This window comes from Narcine bancroftii, chromosome 13, assembly GCF_036971445.1.
Source record: "Narcine bancroftii isolate sNarBan1 chromosome 13, sNarBan1.hap1, whole genome shotgun sequence".
In the NCBI taxonomy this organism is placed as follows: domain Eukaryota; kingdom Metazoa; phylum Chordata; class Chondrichthyes; order Torpediniformes; family Narcinidae; genus Narcine; species Narcine bancroftii.
Window position 1 is genome coordinate 23,377,344 of NC_091481.1, and position 21,043 is coordinate 23,398,386.

General features: G+C 39.1%; 1 protein-coding gene across 2 annotated transcripts in view; it reads right to left on the reverse strand.

The window, feature by feature from the left end:
• Positions 1 to 2,457: 2,457 nt before the first annotated feature.
• Positions 2,458 to 21,043, reverse strand: part of dus4l (dihydrouridine synthase 4-like (S. cerevisiae)) — a 51,068-nt gene continuing 32,482 nt past the window's right edge. For both annotated transcript variants that reach the window (XM_069909177.1, XM_069909176.1), the window contains 5 exons: positions 18,434 to 18,584; positions 16,594 to 16,729; positions 13,940 to 14,048; positions 9,018 to 9,118; positions 2,458 to 3,941 (listed from right to left, as the gene is read on the reverse strand). In XM_069909177.1, coding sequence (XP_069765278.1) covers positions 3,906 to 3,941; positions 9,018 to 9,118; positions 13,940 to 14,048; positions 16,594 to 16,729; positions 18,434 to 18,584 — 533 coding nt within the window. In that variant the 3' untranslated portion in view covers positions 2,458 to 3,905. The remainder of the gene's footprint in view (positions 3,942 to 9,017; positions 9,119 to 13,939; positions 14,049 to 16,593; positions 16,730 to 18,433; positions 18,585 to 21,043) is intronic.

Consider the following 21,043-nt stretch of genomic DNA (forward strand, 5'->3'; position numbering starts at 1 on the left):
CAGAGGGCATGATCTCTACAGAAGGCAGAGAGGGGAAGGTGTGTCTGTAGTGGGATCCTGTCGTAAGTGCCAGAAATTCCGGAGGATAATGCATTGGTGGGGTGGTAGATTAGGATATGATGGATTCTATGTTTGTTGTGTCTGGGGGCAGATGAGTGGAAAATGGAGGAGATGCAGGTGAGGGCTGAGTTGTTGGTGGTGGAGGGGAAGCCACGTTTGTGGAAAATCTGCACTGTGACAGAGTATATAGATCTGTTTTTGGGAGATAAATTGGGAAAGGTTTGTTAGAGTAGGTCACATACAAACACTTTAAAAGAGATCTTATTTGAAAATACTGGAGCTCTGATAATGCTGGACATATCAGGGTCTCAGAGCCTTTGCAAAAGCTTTGGAGAGTGCCTAAGAGACCACTAATGGATTGTTATTTACAAAAAGGTAACAGATCCAAGAGCTTGTTGGAGCCGCATATTGTCTGGAAGGGAACTTGCTGTTCTAAGAGGGTCATGTGATTTTGCAACACCTGGGACTGGAACAGGACAAGCTGGCAAGCTTGTGGAAAACCCTATTTGGAAGACTGGTTCTTATTTCTGCCTAGTCAAAGTCCTTGTGGTTCATGCAAGAGGAGAGGACTGGCTGTCTAATGTTTCACTTGGAATAAGAGAAACAAAAAGGAACACTGTGGTGACCTGAAAGAAAGGTTATCATCTGGAGAACCCTGAGGGGGCAAGTTTCATCAGCAAGACACTGAAGTGGCTGATTAAAAAGGAATCAGTTGTGGATGTCCTGGAATAACAAATCTCTCTCTGAAAACTGACAAGAACCTTCCTGAGCAGTAATCATTTACCTTTCAAGCACCAAAGCCTGGTGAACTTTATAAATGTTAAATTCTATGCACAGTATAAAAATTGCCTGCAACCAGTGAATTTGGAGGAATGGGAAGTGAGATTGGACTGTGAACCAAATAACTTTTCTGAACTTACACACATATTACATACACGCATACCTAGAATTAGAAGGGGATTGTCAGGTTAGTTAAGTCAATAGTGATAAGTTAAAGTGTGATTCTGTTTTCATGTTTAAAGATAATTAAAAGTAACCATTTGTCTTGGTGAATATCTATTGCTGCTGGGATTTGGGAACCTCTGGGCTCATAACAACTGGAAGACCTCATCTTGGACCAGATGCAGCAGAATGGAGAAATTGAGAGAAAGTGTAGTCAAGGTAGTGTGGGAGTTAGTGGGTTTGTAATATACGTCAGTGGAAAGCTTGTCTCCCGAGATGGAGAGAGAGAGAGATCCAGGAAGGGGAGAGCATTGTCAGAGATGGACCAAGTGAGTTTGAGATCAGGGTGGAAGTTGGCTGCCAAGTGAATGAAGTTGACAAGTTCATTACAGGTGCCTGAGGCAACCCCAATGTAGTTGTTAATAAACTGGAGGAATAGTTAAAGGGTGTTGTAGCATGGATAGTTCCACAAAGCCCAGAAGCAGACAGACCTAGCTGGGACCCATGGCTACTCCTTTGATTTAGAGAAAGTGGGATGTGTAAAAGGAGTTATTTAAAGTGAGGACAAGTTCTGCCAGGTGGGAGAATGGTTGGGTCTCTGGTCCAGAAAGAAGTGAAGTGCTTCAAGACCTTCTGTTTGGGGATATCTCCCAAACATTTGCCACATTCATTACTTTCTCTTTAAAGCATTTTTTAACCCCCAAAGCTGACAATGACTTTCATATTCCAGTCTGTTTTTAACCTTCCTGCCACCTTCCTCTCTACTTCTCTTGACAATGAGGACTGCAAGTAATATACCCACTCAAGATCTTCAAGAATTCAATAGTGTTTGTAAAAATCATGAACTGCATACGTTGAGATTCGAAATAACAACAAAAAGTGCTGAAAAAGGCAGTATTTGCAGCAAGAGAAACATTTGATGTTGGAAGATTAAAGATCATTCTCACAATCTTATGAGAAGAAAGTGCAATCTTCTTTGCCCATGTCTGTTGAAGTGGAGGAGCATTCCAGATGACACAGAATATTGAGATCAATATTTTGACAAACAATTGGAAAGAGAAATAGGAACCAATGAAAGAACAGCCAGTTGGGCTTTTGTTTCGAAAGGCAAAATTAAAGGACCCCAACAGGTTGCACATCTGCTGGCATTGTGTAAAAATGATAACAAACGATACATCAGTCGTGAAACTTGAGGCCATGTGTGACACGCTGGAACTTGAAAAGGCTTCTCTTCCCCCTCAACTGCTCAGTAAGTGGTTAGGATGCACTACTGGATGAGCCTTCCTTCATGCAAGTATCAATCCATAGTCACCAAATAACTGACAATGCTGTAATGGTCTTGTGGTACAGCTAAATGAAAACAAGGGAGAAATTATTATGCTCATGGAGGAGAGGATGTATCAGTGACATGCACAAGCTAATTTTCCATTAATTGCAATAAAACGCTATGAAAACTGATTTTGTATTTTTATTGAATAAGCACAAGACATTTAATCAAAATTGCAGTTTGTAAAAAATTGTTAATTGACATGCAAACATCATTTTTGGCTCGCCATGTACTTCTTTATTTTCCTGGACAATGGAACAGTGTTACATTTCAAACAATTGTATAAAGCAATATTTTCATCTGGTAGGCAGAGAATAGGTGGAGCGATGCACCATCTTATGGATGAGGAAGATCATAAATGCATTGGAAAGAAGTTACCAGTGTAACCTTTCAAACTTAACTCATTTTAAAGAATGCTTAAATATTAGAGTAATTCTAATCAAAATAAAATTAATGGAGTTTACATCGCCACCAAAAGAAATGTGACAATATTTTCACATTATATCACTGATTTACATTCAGTTGAATAGATTCAGATAAAAATGAAATATTCACAATACAGTAAAACTCTTATCCACCGTTCCAGATCCTTGCCTGAATAATGTGCATAATCTGTCATAAGTTTCACAGGACAAGACCTCGCACAAGAAATTGTCTTGAATAATTATCGCTGCCAAACTGACATGAGGAAAAAAATTGTTTTCATTGCATTTAAGGTTTGCACTTGCAGCTCTTGTTTTTCTGCCAATTCACATCACCATAAAGGCTTGTTTTCTGATTTGTGTCTTAACAGAGTTGCTACCGTAAGCAAACGACAAAAACCGATTGTGAACAAAAATGTGAAATTTTGACCTTTAGCTTTATATCAAGTGACTGACAAAGGTAAGAGGCATATCAAATGTATGGCGCAAGGTTAGGATTCGACAACTCTCAAAGTCATTCAGTAAATACCAAATGAAAAATATAACATTTATCCCAACTTTAACCTGGAGATTTTGTGGCACACAAGACGAGAAAGATGAAAGAATAAACAATGAAATTCCAAATCATTTGAAGTTTGCAGCCGACAAAATAGAAGTATAAACAGCTTGGGAGCGCCAGCATTCTGGAAGGTTCATACCTTCACCAAGACTTCCTTAACTATGAATTATGTTTCATTAAACAAATCGAGATGAATACATTTCACGATTGTTGACAAGAAAACTTTGAAAACAGATTGTGTGTGTCGGAAGGTGGTGCCTGCACATTTAGCTGTCACTAAAGTATTAAATAAGTGCCACTAACCAAGATTCAGCAAACCCCGAGACTGATACCACCAAAATGGAAACTTATGGCCTGAACCCACAGTTATTAGCAGCCAAAGCTAAAAAGTTATATTTTAACTTATTGTCCAACTTTCCATTTTTGATGTGTGAACTAAAAAAACTACACATCTGCTTCGTCAAAGTCAAAAGCCACCAACCCAAAAGCTTTTTTATGAAGAGATTCGCTCACATTTAGTTCAGTAAAACAAAAACAAATTTTCTTTGCTATTGCTGAAACATATCCAAAGGCACAAGGCAAAACATTTTACAGTTCACTCGGTCTTCTTATCACTTTTGTCAGTACGGTTCTGAAAAAGATAGCAACAAATTTTAGCCAATGTATTTGCTGAAGAACAATAAACATAGATGGAACCTCCAATTATACACAACGTTTTGAAAATCAAACCGTTAATCTCATGAATGAATTGGATTGTTATAGAAACAAAACAATACTTAACTGTTACTGTATCCATCCTCTTTTTTTGCCCGCCAATTTCTAAACTGATAATTGACCACGGCACAGAAGTTTTGAGAAAGCCCAATATTATGGCCCATTGGAAGAGCAGAAGAAACAATTACCTATCCAAAGACACCATAATAACTCATTGCCGCCTGACCAAGCTTGCTATTCTAAAAGATCGTGGGCGAGCTCATCCAAGTCCTCAAATAAATTTCTTTCTTTCTGCTGATCACAATAATATCCCATTCTGATATGGTCAAAGATTTAGCCATCTCAAAAATAAACTTGCAGAATGAATCAATTTCCACAGTATATAGTTAATTCCAAAGATACTCAACCACAAGTTCTCTTCATTTCAGTCTTAAGTGATCAAGTGTTTATTCTGCAATTATGGTTCCCGGTTCCCAGCTTCTTCAATAGGAACTAGCCTCACAGCACTTTTCTGTGAATCTCATTACAGACTTGTTTCAACATGATCAACTCTCATTCTTAACATCACTTGTGATACTATCCCGTCTTCTTTGCTTTTGAAATCTTGTCCTAAGCAGAGTAAGTTGCTTTTGCAATTTCTTTACAAATTCCACATTCTACACAAAGTGTGACCAGATATTTTCATTCCAAGATTCAATCCAGAAATCTTTCACTGCATCACTTTCTGAAATGAGGTCATTAGTATTATGATAGCGTAGCGGCTCACTGGAGGCTTAAATCAAACAGGCTCAGGAGGTTCTGAGTAACATCACAATGCGATGACGTCATTTGGAACGCACGGTGTTTTAAAAAGCCAAAAAACATCCACCTCATGTTGGCTGATGAGGACTTTGATAACCCTTTAACTGTAGCCGCCTGTGCAGACAAGACTGTTGCATGTGAAACAGCAAGGTGCAAGGTCCACAAAAACTAGTGCTGTTTCACACCCAACGGCCCAGGCTCCATGAGTACCGGCGATGAAGTTGCATATTTCCCTGGACAAACATGACCCCGTGACAATGACCTGGTGTCTTTTACCATCAACGTTGGGATTCTGGAGCTTGCTGCTGCTGACCCCCTTGTACTTTTCCGGGAAACACCATGGCCCCATATACAGGATTTTACAGCTAATCTTCATGGGGCCAAGATATTTTCTAAAATTGACTTGGTGCGTAGGTACCACTAAATACCTGTAAACCTGGAAGATGTGCCCAAGACTGCTATCGTAACACCGTTGAGCATCTGAGTTTTTGAGAATGCATTTTAGGCTCAAAAATGCTGCACAAACATTCCAGCGACTCATGGACCCAGTGACTTCATTTTCGTATACTTGGACGACATATTCGTCGCCAGCCACTCCCACAAAGAGCACATGCAGTATCAGCATTTACTCTGCCACCACCTACAGGAATTCAGGCTAACTGTGAACTCCGCCAAGTGCAAATTCAGGCAGTTTTCTATCTTGGGACATCAGATCAGCAATCGGTGTGTCGTTCCATTGCCTTGCAAGGTGGAAGCCATCCTCAAATTCGTGACGCCTGATACAATCAAGGACTCCAGGAATTTGTAGGGATGGTCAATTTCTATTGTTGTTTGCTACCCTTCGCAGCTCATATCATGAAACCCCTCATCGACCTCATGTCCAGATGCCAAAGAACTTGAGTGGACAAAGGAGATGATGGTAGCATTCCAAAGACACTCTGGTGAAGGCAATATTGCTGGTCCATGCACAAATCACCTTGACGATAGACGCGTCCGACGTGGCAGTAGGCAGGGTCTTGGAACACTACACCAATGGACAATGGAAGCCTCTAGCATTTTTTTAGTAGGCACATCCGCCCTCCAGAAACGAAATACAGCACATTTGATAGGGAACTGCTGGCGCTGTACCTAGCAGTCAGACATTTCTGCTTTTTTTTGGAAGGTAGGGACTTCAAGCTTTTTACTGACCACAAACTGCTAACTTCCGCCTTTGCAAAGGCATCAGATCCATGGGCAGCCCACCAGCAATGCCACCTATTCTTATGTATCTGAATTTTCAACCAGGATTAAACAGGTAAGAGTAATATGGTGGCTGATGTCCTGTCCCGCTCCTTCATTCGAGCAGTATGTGCCCTCTCTCTGGGTGTAGACTACATGGTGTTCGCCAAAGCTCAGCACCAGGATGACGAATTCTCAGCATACAGAATTGCTGTCATGAGCCTGCAACCCAAGGATGTAGCCTTTGGGGGAGCAAGGTAACATTCTCCTGTACAAGGTTTCCACAGGTCAGCTTGCCCTATCATCCCTGCTTCATGGAGACGTAGCATTTGCAATGCCATTCATGGTCTGTCCGACCCCTCCATTCGAGCGATGGTGTGAGAGCACATCAAGGTTAATTGAGGATGGAGGCTGCTTTCTCAACACTCGATGGAACTCGATGGAATGAAGACTGGTGCCTGTGATGTCGCAGGCCTCTGGATTTTTTCTTGTCCTTAGCGTTGGCACCTCAGTGATGCAACCAGCCAGGATGCTCTCCACAGTACACCTGTAGAAGTTTTTGAGAGTCTTCAGTGACATACAAAATCTCCTCATGCACCTCACGAAGTATAGCCATTGGAGAACCTTCTTCATGATTACATTGACATGGAGACTTCAGGACAGATCCTTGGAGATGTTGACATCCAGGAATTTGAAGTTCTTGACTCTGTCCACTAGTGAGCCCTCAATGAGAACTGGATCATATTCTCACGACTTCCTCCTGAAGTCCACAATCATCTCCTTGGTTTAGCTAATGTTGAGTGCAAGGTTGCTGGTGTGACACCACTTAGCTAGCTGATTTATCTCCCTCCTGTATGCTTCTTCTTTGCAGATTGTGATTCTGCCAACAACTGTGGTGTCATCGGCAAATTTTAGATAGCATTGGAATTGTGCCTGGCCCCGCAGTCATGGTTGTATAGTGAGTAGAGCAGTGGGCTAAGCACACATCCTTGAAGGGTGCTCAGTAAGATGATATTTTTACCAATTCGTATTGACTGTGGACTTCCGATGAGGAAGTCAAGGATCCAGTTGCAGAGGGGGGTGTGCAGAGGCCTAGGGTTTGGGGCTTCTTGACCAGCACCGAGGGAATAAGGCTGAGCCATAGTTTACAAAGAGCAGCCGTATATATGAGTTGCTGGTTTTGAGGTGATCCAGAGCTGAATGGAGAGCGATATTCCATCTGCTATGGAGTGATTGTGATGGTAGATGAATTGCAGTGGGAAGTAAAAGATCCACAAGCTCACCATTCATATTGGATAGGAACAAAAGCATTCTAACTTGACTGGTTCAAATAGAAATACCATATATGCTTCTCCTACAGTATGTGTTTTAGTAAATGCATTTAGAAGAAAGCTTTGTAAATAGTTCATGTTACCAGGGGCTTTGTCATAATAGTTATTCATTTATAAATTTGGAAAGTAGGATTAAGGCAAACCCCAAGGCTTTCTACAGGAGGATGACTTGAGGGTAGGACTGCTCAGGAATAAAGGGGAAATGTGCGCCTGAAGGCGGAGGAGGCAGGTGTGGTCTTTAATGAATACACTTGCTTACACCAGGATGAAGGACCCTGACAAATACGCGTTCAGCACCGAACAGGCTAATGTGTGAGAGCACATCAAGGTTAAGAAAGAGTCAGGGTTAGAGCTTCTGAAAAACATTAGGATAGATAAGTCGCCAGAGCTGGATGGGATATACCCACAGGAAGTGAGGGAAGAGATTACAGGTGTTGATAATAATTTTTGTGTCCTCCTGGTACTGGAGGATTGGAAGAGAGTAAATCTTGCCCATTTGTTCAAGAAGGTAATCCTGGTAAATATAGACCAGTAAATTATGCCAATGGCAAGCGAAATATTGGAGAGGATTCTTAGGGACATAATTTATGAGCATTTGGAGAAGTATCGACTTATTAGCATGGGTTTTGAAGGTTAAGACATGCTCACAAGCCTAACAGTTTTTTTTTCCATGGAGGTGACAAAATAAAATGAAGTTTGAGCCATGGTGTGGTGTATATGTATGAGCACATCTTGTCTGTAGGGTTCTGTTCTGGGCAAGCAAAAGGAAAAGGAGAGACAGGTCAAGTGCAAGGTGCAATTTTGTGAGGGGCTATGAGGTAAAAGTGTTGATTTTGATTGTAAAGATGAGTTTGTGACCAGGCTTGCTTCTTATCTTTCAGTAGTTAGTGAGGAAGTTGGTCAAAGGCAACAACAGGCATTACCAGATGGCAATTTAATCTCAACAAATGCAAGGTGATGCATTTTAGCAAGTCAAAAAGGAGTAGGACATACATACTAAATGGTAAGGTCCTAAGGAATATGAAGAACAGAGGGACCCCATTGTTCATTCACAGTTCCATGAACATGGCAATACAGATAGATAAGGTGGTGAAGAAGGCATATGGTATGTTAAGATGAAGAGAACTTATGGTTGCGAAAAACTGGATATCCTTTATAGGTCACGGCAGAAAATGCAGAAGTTGGGGCACTAGTTAGACCACACACTATGTAATGTGTGAATTCTGGTCCCCACATGGTTTAAGAGAAATTTAGACATGTACTTAAACAGGAAATACAACAATATTATAAACCTCATGACGACAAATGTGATTAATGTAGATGAAAAAAAGGTCAGCATTGATGTGGTTGGTTGAAGGACCCATTTCCATGCTGCAAAACTCTATGACTCCGGAGGATGTTGACTGTGAAATATATTCTACCTGTTTAATTTTTCAACTTATTGCTTGATTAATGAGGATCTGGCTTTGAAAGCAAGAATGGATTGTTATGTTGCATCATTATTACAGAAGAAGATAAATACAATTCAGAAAAACCTGTGGAAGATTATTTGGAACAGCACTGATAATGAAAGTTTTCTTCTTCACAGGGAATTCAAATGGTTTCAATATACTGTAATGCAGCAACATAAAAGAATTTCTTACCTGTAACTTATCATGCTCCTGCAAAAGTCTGTCATATTCCCTTGTCAGTCCATCATGTTGCTTTTGGATTGAGATTATTTCCATCTTTGACTTCTCAAGGGCTTTAACACAAAAAGAGTTAGGATACATCATGAAAAATACAACTTTTAAAGTAAACCTATACAATCTGGAGTCAATAGTGGCAATTCATTTTCAAATATGACAGGGATTCAGCTCCAGAATTCTTCTCTGGGCGTGTAAGATAGCTAGAGCTGAAGAGTTCCACAGACCCACTTATGCAAGTTGTTTCTGCAAAGAAGTTCAATAACCAAGTGATACGTGGCAAGATACAGTGATCACCAACTCATGATAAGACATCTAACTTATTTACTGAACTTGAATTCATTCTTTCAGGACAGCATGTGCTCCTGAGGATGTGTTCCTTTTACCTAAAGCACCATGAATTGAGGAGGACAACTGGAATTTCAGAAGAATCAAACCTTTAGTGATTTGCTTCACAAATACAAGATTAAAATTTACAAAGGATATTAAACTTAGAAATGTCTTTCCTCTTCATCTGACTAAAGAATTTAAAGGTACAATGGAGAAATATGTTAACACAATGTAGCCATAGAAATTACAATTTCAAAATTTTGAAAGTTATCTTTTATTATAAGCTCCAGTTTCATTTTAAGGGCTAACACAGGCTGCAACCATTCACAGCAGTGGAGAGACTGGGTGGCAGCAACTAATACAGGCTGTACAGGCTACTTTGGAGAGGAGAAAGAAAATTTGTTGCTTTTTCTATGGACACAGAGAGAGTTGTGAGTGGAACACTGAAGGATCAGAACATTAATGACTCTATGTGATAATGGACATTAGAACAGGAATGACTCTATGTGATAATGGACAACTCGGCTAATTCTTCCTGTCAGGGGACTTACTGAATCCCCACCATGACCAAAGGAAAGGTCACTTCGATTGACCCATACCTGATTTTGGAAGCATCGTGAGAGTCAAGCGTTTAGTTTTCCTACGCAAGGAAAAGGGGAGTTGTGACACCGTTTGTATGAAAGGTTGTTTCTCTGGAAGAAACTTGACAAGGATTTGTGAGTCTTCAGCAGTCTGATCAATCAGGTTCTCCCATCTCCTTCGTGATTACTTCTGTGCATCAGTTTAAAAGTCTGCGTTTCTAGAATGGATTTCTAAGACAGAACTTTGGAATGACTTTCTAGAATTGTGCCTAAGCTGTAATGGTTTGGGTATCCCCCACACACACAGACGTACATTCGCATATAGTTAGCCCTGATTTGACCAATGTGTTATATTTTATTAGTAGTTATCAATAAATATAGTGTTTTAAAAGAAAACAATAACACAGTCTTGGTGAATTTCCATTGCTGCTGGTCTGCGACATAGCACTTTTAAAACTTTTGAATGGACTAGAATATTTGTTATAATGGAAAATTTGTCAGCATATAAACCATTTCATCAAAACCACAAATTCCTGATCTCTGTACACTTGCCAGTACAGAAACCAATGTGATCAATGATAAGCAAACTGCTCCAGGAACCATAATTATTGAGAATCAGAGTTAAAATGTCCATGGTTTTTAACAATTTTATGTTTAAAATTCATATTTTGCTTCCATTTTAACCTTGTTTATTTAATTCAAATACATAGGATTTAAATAGAAGATAAAATAAGATTAAAACTAAGTTTTTTAAAAATGTCCTTCACTTTGTTTACTGTAAGAGAGTTATTCTATTTTGTTGGTTCTTCCAAATTGCTCTGGAAAGGGGGAAAAAAGATCACACGCTTTATCAAGGTCAGAAAAATCTATTATTTCTATAAAAAAAAGACAAAAGATTTGATCCAGTTGTACAGCATTCCTAACCTTCTCTTGAAATCAGTCTATTATTATATGATTCTTAAATGACTCCAAATCCACAAGTTTTATGATCTAACGTTCCAAAATTACTAAAATAAAAAGTTAACTCAAACCTGTCAACCATAAGAGCAGTTACTAATGAAAAAGAAATAACTTACAATATGTGACCTTCTGAAGGAGAGTGTGTTATCTGAGAGAGAGTAAACAAAAAAATCGCAACTATACAACACAAACAAAGTCATATGCAGTTCACAATACTTCCTCCTCACCTCCAAACAGGTGATAACTAGCCTCTTGAATCGTTGATCCCTAAACAGATGTCTGAGGCCAATTAAATCTTTGCTCAATCTTTTCTTCACAAATTAAAATTGTATTTTGTTCCATACCGTTGAAATTTATCTGTAGCCTATCCAATTTCAATTTTTAGTAACAGCATTTCTACCTCCAAGCAAAGCTTCATATATGAAAATTTGAGAGGTGGGAGATTAAGAGATATTATTGCTAACTTAAAAAATGTGCTCAACTCAAGAACAACTTTTTCGGGACTATTTGCTAACGTATATCAATTACCCAATGGGTGGCAGCTGAACAAATGGCTGATGCGGAAATTCACAAAAGTGCAATAAGATCTTCTGAGAATTCCTCTGACGGTTCACTGGACTTATTCAGCCTAAGCAATAAAAACCAGTAAGGGTTAAGTTTGATTCAAACCTTTAAGAAGTTAACTGGTCTCAGGCAGCTTCAGGTCACTGAGAAACAGAGATTAATTTAAAAAAAAACATTCAATCCTGAAATGGAAGGAAGCTTGGATTAAAAGCATATATTTGTAAAGTCTTACCAGTACCGGGTGTGCCTTAGAATAAAATTACTAATCTCTTGCAGGTTGGCAACAACCAACAGATATCTACATTTCAAAATAGAATTTAGCTCTACAACATTGCTATATTCAGAAAGGGGCTTTAATTCAATGGGTCTCAGAGCTCTCTAGTTTTCAGAATGATGGATTGGGAGAAAAATCAAATATGAACCAAATTTTCTTGTTAAATGTGAGCGCAGAGTAACAGCACAGTAAGCATGGCACCGGATAGAATTTTAATTTGGCGTTCAGATTTATGTAGATACAGCCCACCTTTTGGCCCTCGTTTGTGCTGACTATCAACTGCCTATTTACACTAATCACTTTTTTTCTTTTCGAGCTCACCCAACATTCTCACCAACTCCTCTAGACTCCACCACTCACTGAGATGCACATGGGGAAATTTAGAGTGGCCAATCAACCTAGCAACCCAGATATCCTACTGATATTGGAGGAAATGACATCACCTGGAGGAAGTCCAAGATTAAGCTGGACTCCCCCGAATTGGAGATAAATGTGGGCTGGTACTTCTGTGGAATAAATGCGACCTGACTCGAAGCAGCGTTCATCCAGCTCCTGTTCGTCTTCCTCTGCTTCATTTGCTGAAAAGTTACAATTAGAATGGAACATTCTGCAATCAATGAACATTCCCACTTCTGACCTTATGATGGAAGGTCAATGATGGATACTTGTCTGAAGGAAGTGATATTTTGGGACGACCTACATCCAATATCCACAGCTGTTTTCCTTTGTATGAAATACATCTTCAATCACAGGAATGCTTCTTTTTGATGCCCACTGACTTCAGTTTTACTAGGGTTCCTCCATATCACACTTGGTCAAATGCTGCCTTGATGTCAAGAAAAGTAATTCTCACTTCACCTCTGGAATTCAAAGTTTTGGTTCCTATTTTAATGAAGGTTACAATGAGGCCTGGCAAAACTGGTAGATAGTTGATAAGGAAATGCCAATTGATAGAAGTATCAACAGCAGTTTCCATCATTTTTCTAATGGTTGAGAGTAGATCATACGCATAACCCTGTGTTGCTTCATTAAGCTATCATATTTGAATGTGATGAGGTGATTGTTCAATCAAACCCCACCCAACCCTTCTGCACTCAGGTCCCCGAGCTTCATTATGAAGGAAAAGCGATGGAGAGTTTGAGCTGAAGTTACAGATTGTAGTTGGCTGACCCAGTTTCAGGCTGTCATGTCTGTTCATAGCTATGAGCTGCATGAAAATGGGCCATTGCTTCATGGTGACATAATTAAAATGATCTATTTCATTTGCCTGTTGCTGATTCCTCCACATCTCTTGACCCATCCAGTATTATCCTTCTACTTGAAATCATAATGACTGCAACCATTGCCAATTACCCTTGCGATTTCACTCTTCTTCCTGGCCTTTTTAAATTTAAATTTAGACATATAGCATGGTAACAGGCTCTTTTGACCCACAAGTCAGATCCGTCCAATTACAACCTATTAACCCACATTTTGAAGGGTGAGAAGAAAGCGAAGCTACGGGAAGAATGCGCAAACTCCTTTCAGATGGCACCAGATTTGAACCCTGGACGCTGGCGCCACAACATTGTTGAGCTAACCATGGTTCAAGATGCATTTCCCAATACACTTGTGATTACAAGTGTCCAACTCTGCCCTTCAGCTTGAGTTGCTGAATCCTAATTCCTTGGAACAGCTTTGTCACCTCCAGAATTGACTGTCTTTACTGTCTAGCCTGTCAAGTGAAAATTGTAAAACTCATGTCCTAACTCTCACAAGCCGCTGTTTACCAATCAATACTGTACTGGCTCACAATTTAAGCATTGATTTGTTCACTTCCAAAACCCTTCTTTTTCTTTAAAATTCCATGCAAATGATTCCAGTCCATGGCCTCCATGATACCTGGAGTCCTACAATTCTTGTCTCTTGTGCCTTCCTGATTCGCATTCCTCCAACATCGGCAGCTAGATGTTTGACATACGAAAATCTTAGTTCCAAAATTTTCTGCACAAATTTTCATTTGCCAAAATCTGCTTCAACAATATGAATATTTTATCTAGCTCTGTATCACATCTTTTTGATTCTGTTCCCATGAAGCACTTTCAACACGTTGAAGTCTCTATATGCAAACTGTTAAAATAAAAATTTTGAAAATCTTAAGGATAACTTTTACATCAATAAACAAGTACTACCTTCCGTTGTTCTCTTCAATTCTGCCTTCATTTTCTCCATTTCCTCAATCAACTGTTCATTTCCCATTTCCAATTTCTTATTTCCATCACCTTTATCTTGATTAAAAGCCTAATTTAAAAAAAATGAAGCCTTTAGTGCAAAGTAGTGCAAATAATATGTTTGTATTAGATTTTTTTCTCTTCTGGGTGGAGGAGGGAGAAACATATTGGTCCAATAATGCTTTAACAAAGTGCATCTTTCTGTATGCTTTTGATTTTCTTTTGCTTCTCTCTCTCTCTCTCTCTGACTGTAAGAGGCGCTTAAGCAATTCCTTCCGGTGGCAAATCTGTCTTGCAGCATGCAAAAAGAAATTTCATGTTATAGGACACTGTTTTGTTACAATGTTAATAAATTGAATCTTGAATTCTGATTTGCTTGGACTATTTAAAAATCATACACCAAGTCAAAGGTTATGCAGCCTTACATATTTTAATCAAAGTTAACAATAGGAGGTCTCAAGTTTTCAACCTTACTCAGCTTCAGCAGCTTTACACTGTAGCACGTGAGAAATGCTTCTGGACATCAGCCCTGATGTCTTATATTGGACTATTTACTACAAGAAATAGCATTTCTGGATATTCCATATTGAATCTTTTAATAATCTTAAACAAGTCGATTAAATCAAGTTTTAACCTATATTGTAACAAGACTGGTTTTGTTTTAGTGTTTATATCCTGTTCACTTTCAGTAAGGAAGGACCCAAAAATTACTGAACTTAGTGACATGATCAAGTCTCAATGTTGTCCCATTGCTCACAAAAATACAAGTGACCAGCTGGTCATGGGTGCTTGGAGTGTGTGAATCAAAACAAAACTTTGTTCCTCTTAACAAATGTTCTTGGTGCTCCTAATATTTACTTGTAAGGGAAATGCACCTACTGCATCTTCCACTGATGTTAGAACCTCCAAACCCAAATTATGGAGGGGCGGGGTTGGGTGAACAATGTCCAACAAAGAGTGCATCTGAAGCTTACAAGACCATGAGCTCCTGCAGATATATCAATGGCCAACCATTCACATACATTTCTCCAGAAATCTTATTGAATACTCAGCAAGGTCACTATTTATTTAGCCGTTGAGAGTTCTGAGAAAGTCCCTGGGGGGTTTGTCGGGGAGAGGTAGCAGCCAACTTTTCTTGTATACTGTTCTGGAGATTTACAAAAGCTACTAGACATTTTTAAGTGTCTGGTTTTTAAATGATATATTTAATGTATAATTCTTCAAATTCACAAGGTTCTTTCAGGAATTTTAGATAATGACGCAAATTGGAAGATTAATGTTTCCTAATATCAAGCAGAACCTAGGCCAACAGAATAACAGGAGAAACTCAAATTAAGGGTTTGGTTGGAATAGTGTTTGGGTGAAGTGGCAAAGTTAGGATTAATTTCAATGAAAACAATCTTCAGATTACTTTAATATCACTGAATTAAACAGTTCAGATTCAACTACATTTATGCCAATTATATAAGGATTTGCAATAACATTCTTCTAATTGTGGAAAAAAAAGCTTGGCAACAAGATAGTATTTTATGCAAAACATTTATTTTTTTCATTGTTTATGTCCTAACAAACAATTTAAAAAAATATCTTACTAATCTCTTTCAATTTCACTTCTGAGATATGAAGCATTTATTGCTAAATGGCAGATCGCATGGTTGAGGGACACAGGAATGTTAAAAAAAAATCTACAAGAATACTGGAGGAACTCAGTAGGTCTCACAGTGTCCATAGGAGTTAAGGTATGTTTTGGGCCTGAGTCCTACTTTATAAATTTTAACCTCCTACGGATGCTGAAAGATTTGCTGAATTCTTGTGTTTTTACACAGCATCTGCAGACTTCGTGTTTCACCCCAAGGAACTTGAAAAGTTAAGATTGCAAGAGTTCATCAAAAGTTTCTGGTGATAAATAGCTGGAGGTCCCTCAGAGTAATAGCTGGTGGAGTCTGTGCTGTATGGGAGGCCTGATAGGTGCAATACATTCAACAAAGGTCCCAATCCATTAATGCTTGAAAGACTAGGTGGATTGGGAACTTCACCTGAGTGACAGAATACATCAAAGGTACAAAGTTTAACTTGTATCCAGCTTTATAAAGTGGAATATGAAAGCCAAAAATAATTATCATGTCCCTCTAAAAATACACAACAAAATCTATTTTCAATTGCTTAACATTGGAAAAAAAAGTATTACACAACTGATGTTTTATGGGAGTAAAACCCTTACTTTTAAAATACCTAAACAGTTTCATTATAATTGTATTTTTGACAAGAGAGATGAATGAAATAGTAAATCTTAGCAAAAACACATAGCAGCATTAATCATCCAAGAGAGATTGCTGGGCCAGTAATCTTAGAAATGGTGAAGTGGCAGTATAATTATCAAGTAGCTATTAAAATATAGGAAGAAATTAGTTTAATGGGACACTAACAGACTAAAACAATCACTTGATTGAAGTAGCCGTGCTTGTAGTTATTAGAGAGGAGGTGAAAATTGGAATATTCTCTCTCTCTCTCTCTAAGTGCTATTCATCTCCAAAGACAGTTTTTAATTCTGAGTTTGAGCATCTGAAATACTTTATTTTGTCTCAAAGTCAATTTTATCTCAATGTGTTACTTGCCTTTCTCAGTTCTTCATTTTCCTCCAAATACCTTTTGGCTGCATTATTTGCATTATCTGTTTGAACTTTCAGTGCCTGATTTTCTCCCATTGCAATTGCCAATTCTGAGACAAGAGTGACCATACGTCTAAGAACACTGCAAAGAAAAAATTCACAAATTGAATGATAGGAACTTGTTTTATAATATGTAACAGAAATCAGAATTAATTAGAGTTTTATTGCAGTAGTATCTGGGTTATGAGAATTGAACATTATGCCATCCAGATTACATGCAGCTATGTCTGCAGCATGATCACTGAGCTATGGTGAATATTTTTAAATATCAGAATTCTTATTGCAGTCATTAGGTGCACTTATAAGGGACAAGAATCACATTTTCTAAGCTGTCATGAAATACAGTTGACTGATACCATTTGAAGCATTCAAATACACTAAGATATTCCTAATTCTCGACTGAAATAGGTTGCTGAGCAGCAATTCATAACTTTTTTGTACAAATTCTCAAATTTGGGGAAATTGAAAGCAGGCCTGATTAACGAGTTAGGCATCAGTCTTTAAATGTGGATTTCCAAGTCGAGTAAAATCCCTGGTTTCCGGCACCTGTGGGGATTGGTAGATATTGACTAGTGGATTTTCCGGTTGCTTGAGACTGAGTGTTGCTGGACTGGCAAACTAACAGTGAGGTGTGCTAATTTTAAACTTTTATTTTTTTTTAACTTATTTTCCTAATATTTTTGCGGTTGCTTGAATTTCAGATAAGTGGTTTTACTGTAAATACTTTACACCCAAGAATAATAATCACAAGTTATAAAGAACTTACAACAAATAGACTGACTATATAGCCCAATGGGTCTATATGAGAAAGCAAAAACTGCAGTTGCTATAAATCTGAAATAAAAACAAAGAATACTGAAAATTTGCAGCAACCCAGACAGTAAACGTTTCAGATCAACCACTCATCATCAGTTTTGTTGCAACTCAGATGTCTTCCATCCTTTTACTTTCAGTTCCTCTTCCTCTCATGCAACTTTCTCTTACACTCTTCTTCTTTCTTTGGCTTGGCTTCGCGGACGAAGATTTATGGAGGGGGTAAAAAGTCCACGTCAGCTGCAGGCTCGTTTGTGGCTGACAAGTCCGATGCGGGACAGGCAGACACGATTGCAGCGGTTGCAGGGAAAAATTGGTTGGTTGGGGTTGGGTGTTGGGTTTTTCCTCCTTTGCCTTTTGTCAGTGAGGTGGGCTCTGCGGTCTTCTTCAAAGGAGGTTGCTGCCCGCCAAACTGTGAGGCGCCAAGATGCACGGTTTGAGGCGTTATCAGCCCACTGGCGGTGGTCAATGTGGCAGGCACCAAGAGATTTCTTTAGGCAGTCCTTGTACCTTTTCTTTGGTGCACCTCTGTCACGGTGGCCAGTGGAGAGCTCGCCATATAACACGATCTTGGGAAGGCGATGGTCCTCCATTCTGGAGACGTGACCCATCCAGCGCAGCTGGATCTTCAGCAGCGTGGACTCGATGCTGTCGACCTCTGCCATCTCGAGTACTTCGACGTTAGGGGTGTAAGCACTCCAATGGATGTTGAGGATGGAGCGGAGACAACGCTGGTGGAAGCGTTCTAGGAGCCGTAGGTGGTGCCGGTAGAGGACCCATGATTCGGAGCCGAACAGGAGTGTGGGTATGACAACGGCTCTGTATACGCTTATCCTGTGCAATTTGCCAAATTAACCACGTGACAGCAGACTCCATCTCCTCACCACTCGGGATAGGAGGAGAACTTTGAAGCAAACTGGAATAAATTTATTTTTATTTAAAATGCTTATTTTGTTTGCGATTGTGCACTTACAGCCAGAGGAACAATGAAAATCCAGAAATGTACAGATTTCTTTGCGCCCGGAAAAGTTTCATGTTGAGGTTATCATGCACATTTGGAAGTAGTTTTTCATCTTTTCCAATTTCACGATTCACGGAGTATTTTCTCACCTCTCTAATGGCATCTGCAAACAAAGCCACATTGATAAACACATAGGGTTAAAATAGATTTAAGATCTACAAATGTTTAGCCACCCATCCAAAATCTGTAATATAGACTTATGCCAAAAATAGCATTCAGGCAAAAAATTAATTTTAAAACAGGAAATGAAAAAAAAAGTGTCAAAATGAGAAATCAATATTTTTCTTTAAAAGTTATTGAAACATTTTACTCTCTAATCCTTTTTAGCCCAGATAAAGTTACAACTCTGATTATCTGAAATCGGATTCTCAGAAATCTTCATTTATCTGAAATTTTTTCCAAGCCAAACTGACCTCACAGGTTGAAAAATATTCACTTGACATGAAATGAAAATGAATGTCCTTGTTTCAGGTAACTCCCTCCCCTGTCTTCTTTACCTTCTCCTACTGACTTTTCACTCCAACTCTCCCTCTCAAACTGCATGCCACTGTCTCCCAGCCACGTGATCAGAAGTATCCCTTGCCCTGGTGTCATCAAGGAAGGTGGCCCCCCCCCCCACCCTCCCCCCAGGGCAGGAGCGGGACCTCAGTGGGGAGGTGTCGGTGATCGTCAGCGGCGGTTGGAAGGGAGAGTGTGCGCAGACAAAAACTGGGTCTGTGTCAAGCTACAACATCGAGAACCAGGAAAGCCAGATCAGCCCCTACCAGAACAAGCGCTCGGGGAGATAGGAGCCACCGACTCTGGCCTGGGAGGCCTCCCAGGGATTGGAGGCAACCAGCATTTTTTGGGTGAGAATTAAACATTACTTTCACGCTTAAAAAGCCCTCCCTTGCTGTTTGTTATTGTTTAAACATTGATACAAATGATTTGCTGTTGCGACTGGGCTGTTTTTAAAAAATGACCAGTTATCGAAAAAAAAGATTATCCAACATTTTGGATAATAGGTGTTGTACTGTAATTACATGATAAATCAGAAATTGAAAATAATCCTTTTATTTTCTTCAATTATTAAGGATATAAACTTTGATATAAACTTATATGCGTCTCAAGATCCAGAGCAAAAACAAAAATTGACAAGCAAAGCATTTTGAATGGCATATCAAGAAAATCAGTCTTAGAAATCCTGTGTTGGAACGCAGATTCTTAATTGAACCACGGAAGTAACCACGAAGGAGTTGGGAGAGACTGAATGACTGGACCGCTGAAAACTCACAAATCCTTGTCGAGTTGGTTGCTGCTAAATATCCTTTTGGATGAATGGTTGTCACAACTCTCCTTTTCCTTGGTGAGGGGAAACAAAGCGTGTGACTTCCACGATGCTTTCAAAAAACCCCAGCACGGGTCAAAGTGACTTTTCTTTTAATCACAATGTGGTTCAATAAGTTCCCTTCAAAATGATCTTTCCTTTGATCACGAGGGGGTTCAATAATTCCCTTACAGGGAGAATCAACCAAACTGTCCATTTCACACAGAGTCACTCCAGCTTAATGTTCATGAGATGGCTGCTGAATCCAAAGTGTGCTGTTCCTTTATATGTTTGTCTCACATCTCTCTCTCTCTCTCTCTATACCTGTCCCTGAATAAAGCAATAAAATGATCTCTCTCTCCTCCAGAGGATAAACTTTGGGCACAATCTATATCTGATTGTTGCCACTCAGTTCTCTCCACAGTTATGAATTGTCACAGTCTGAACTAACCCCCACTAAGTGAAACAGGAGCTAACAATACTACATTAATCAATTTTGATATTCAAAAATCAATTATGCTGCACCATGAATATAGTTCAAAAATGAACCTCCATTGACATCTGAACAGTCCAAAGATTCTTCTACTCTCAGACCTGAATGTTCACATGCTTGTTTTGTGACAATGAAATCTAGCTCCAGTCATGACATCCAGGACAAACATCATCCTGAAACTATGCTATCAAATCCCATGTCAGTGTGTATATTTCAATCACACTGACTTTTTAAAACTCTGGACCATACACTCTGCTTACTCTCTCATTTGTCCTTTACCTTCTGCGAAGCAAATAATTAAAAAATTTAATATATGCATGTGTAGCTTACTACTTGGTTCCAGAAAAATGCATTTAGAGAACAGAGTAAATTGATTTTATGAATAATGAGAGCATGTGCAGATGCAATGAAATTCTTCCTTGCTGCAGCCAAACATGTACAATACATATAGTATATATTAAATTACCACATTATGTCCAGACAAAATACAATATATAAAATGGTAAACAAATAGATATTCATATTAGCAGTTAGTGCAAGGAAAAAAGGGACATTTCAATAGAGCAAAAGAATCTTTTAGTGGTCCCGAACTAGTTTATGGTTAGGATTAAGGTAATACAGGAAGGTTCAAGTTACAGTTTGGGTAATACAGAAAGGTGCAGGAGCTGTTCAACTGGACTTTGGGCTTCTGTACCTTTGGCCTGAAGGGAGCAGTGAAAAGGGTTTGTGACAGAGAGATGGGGTCCTTTCTGATGTTGGCTGT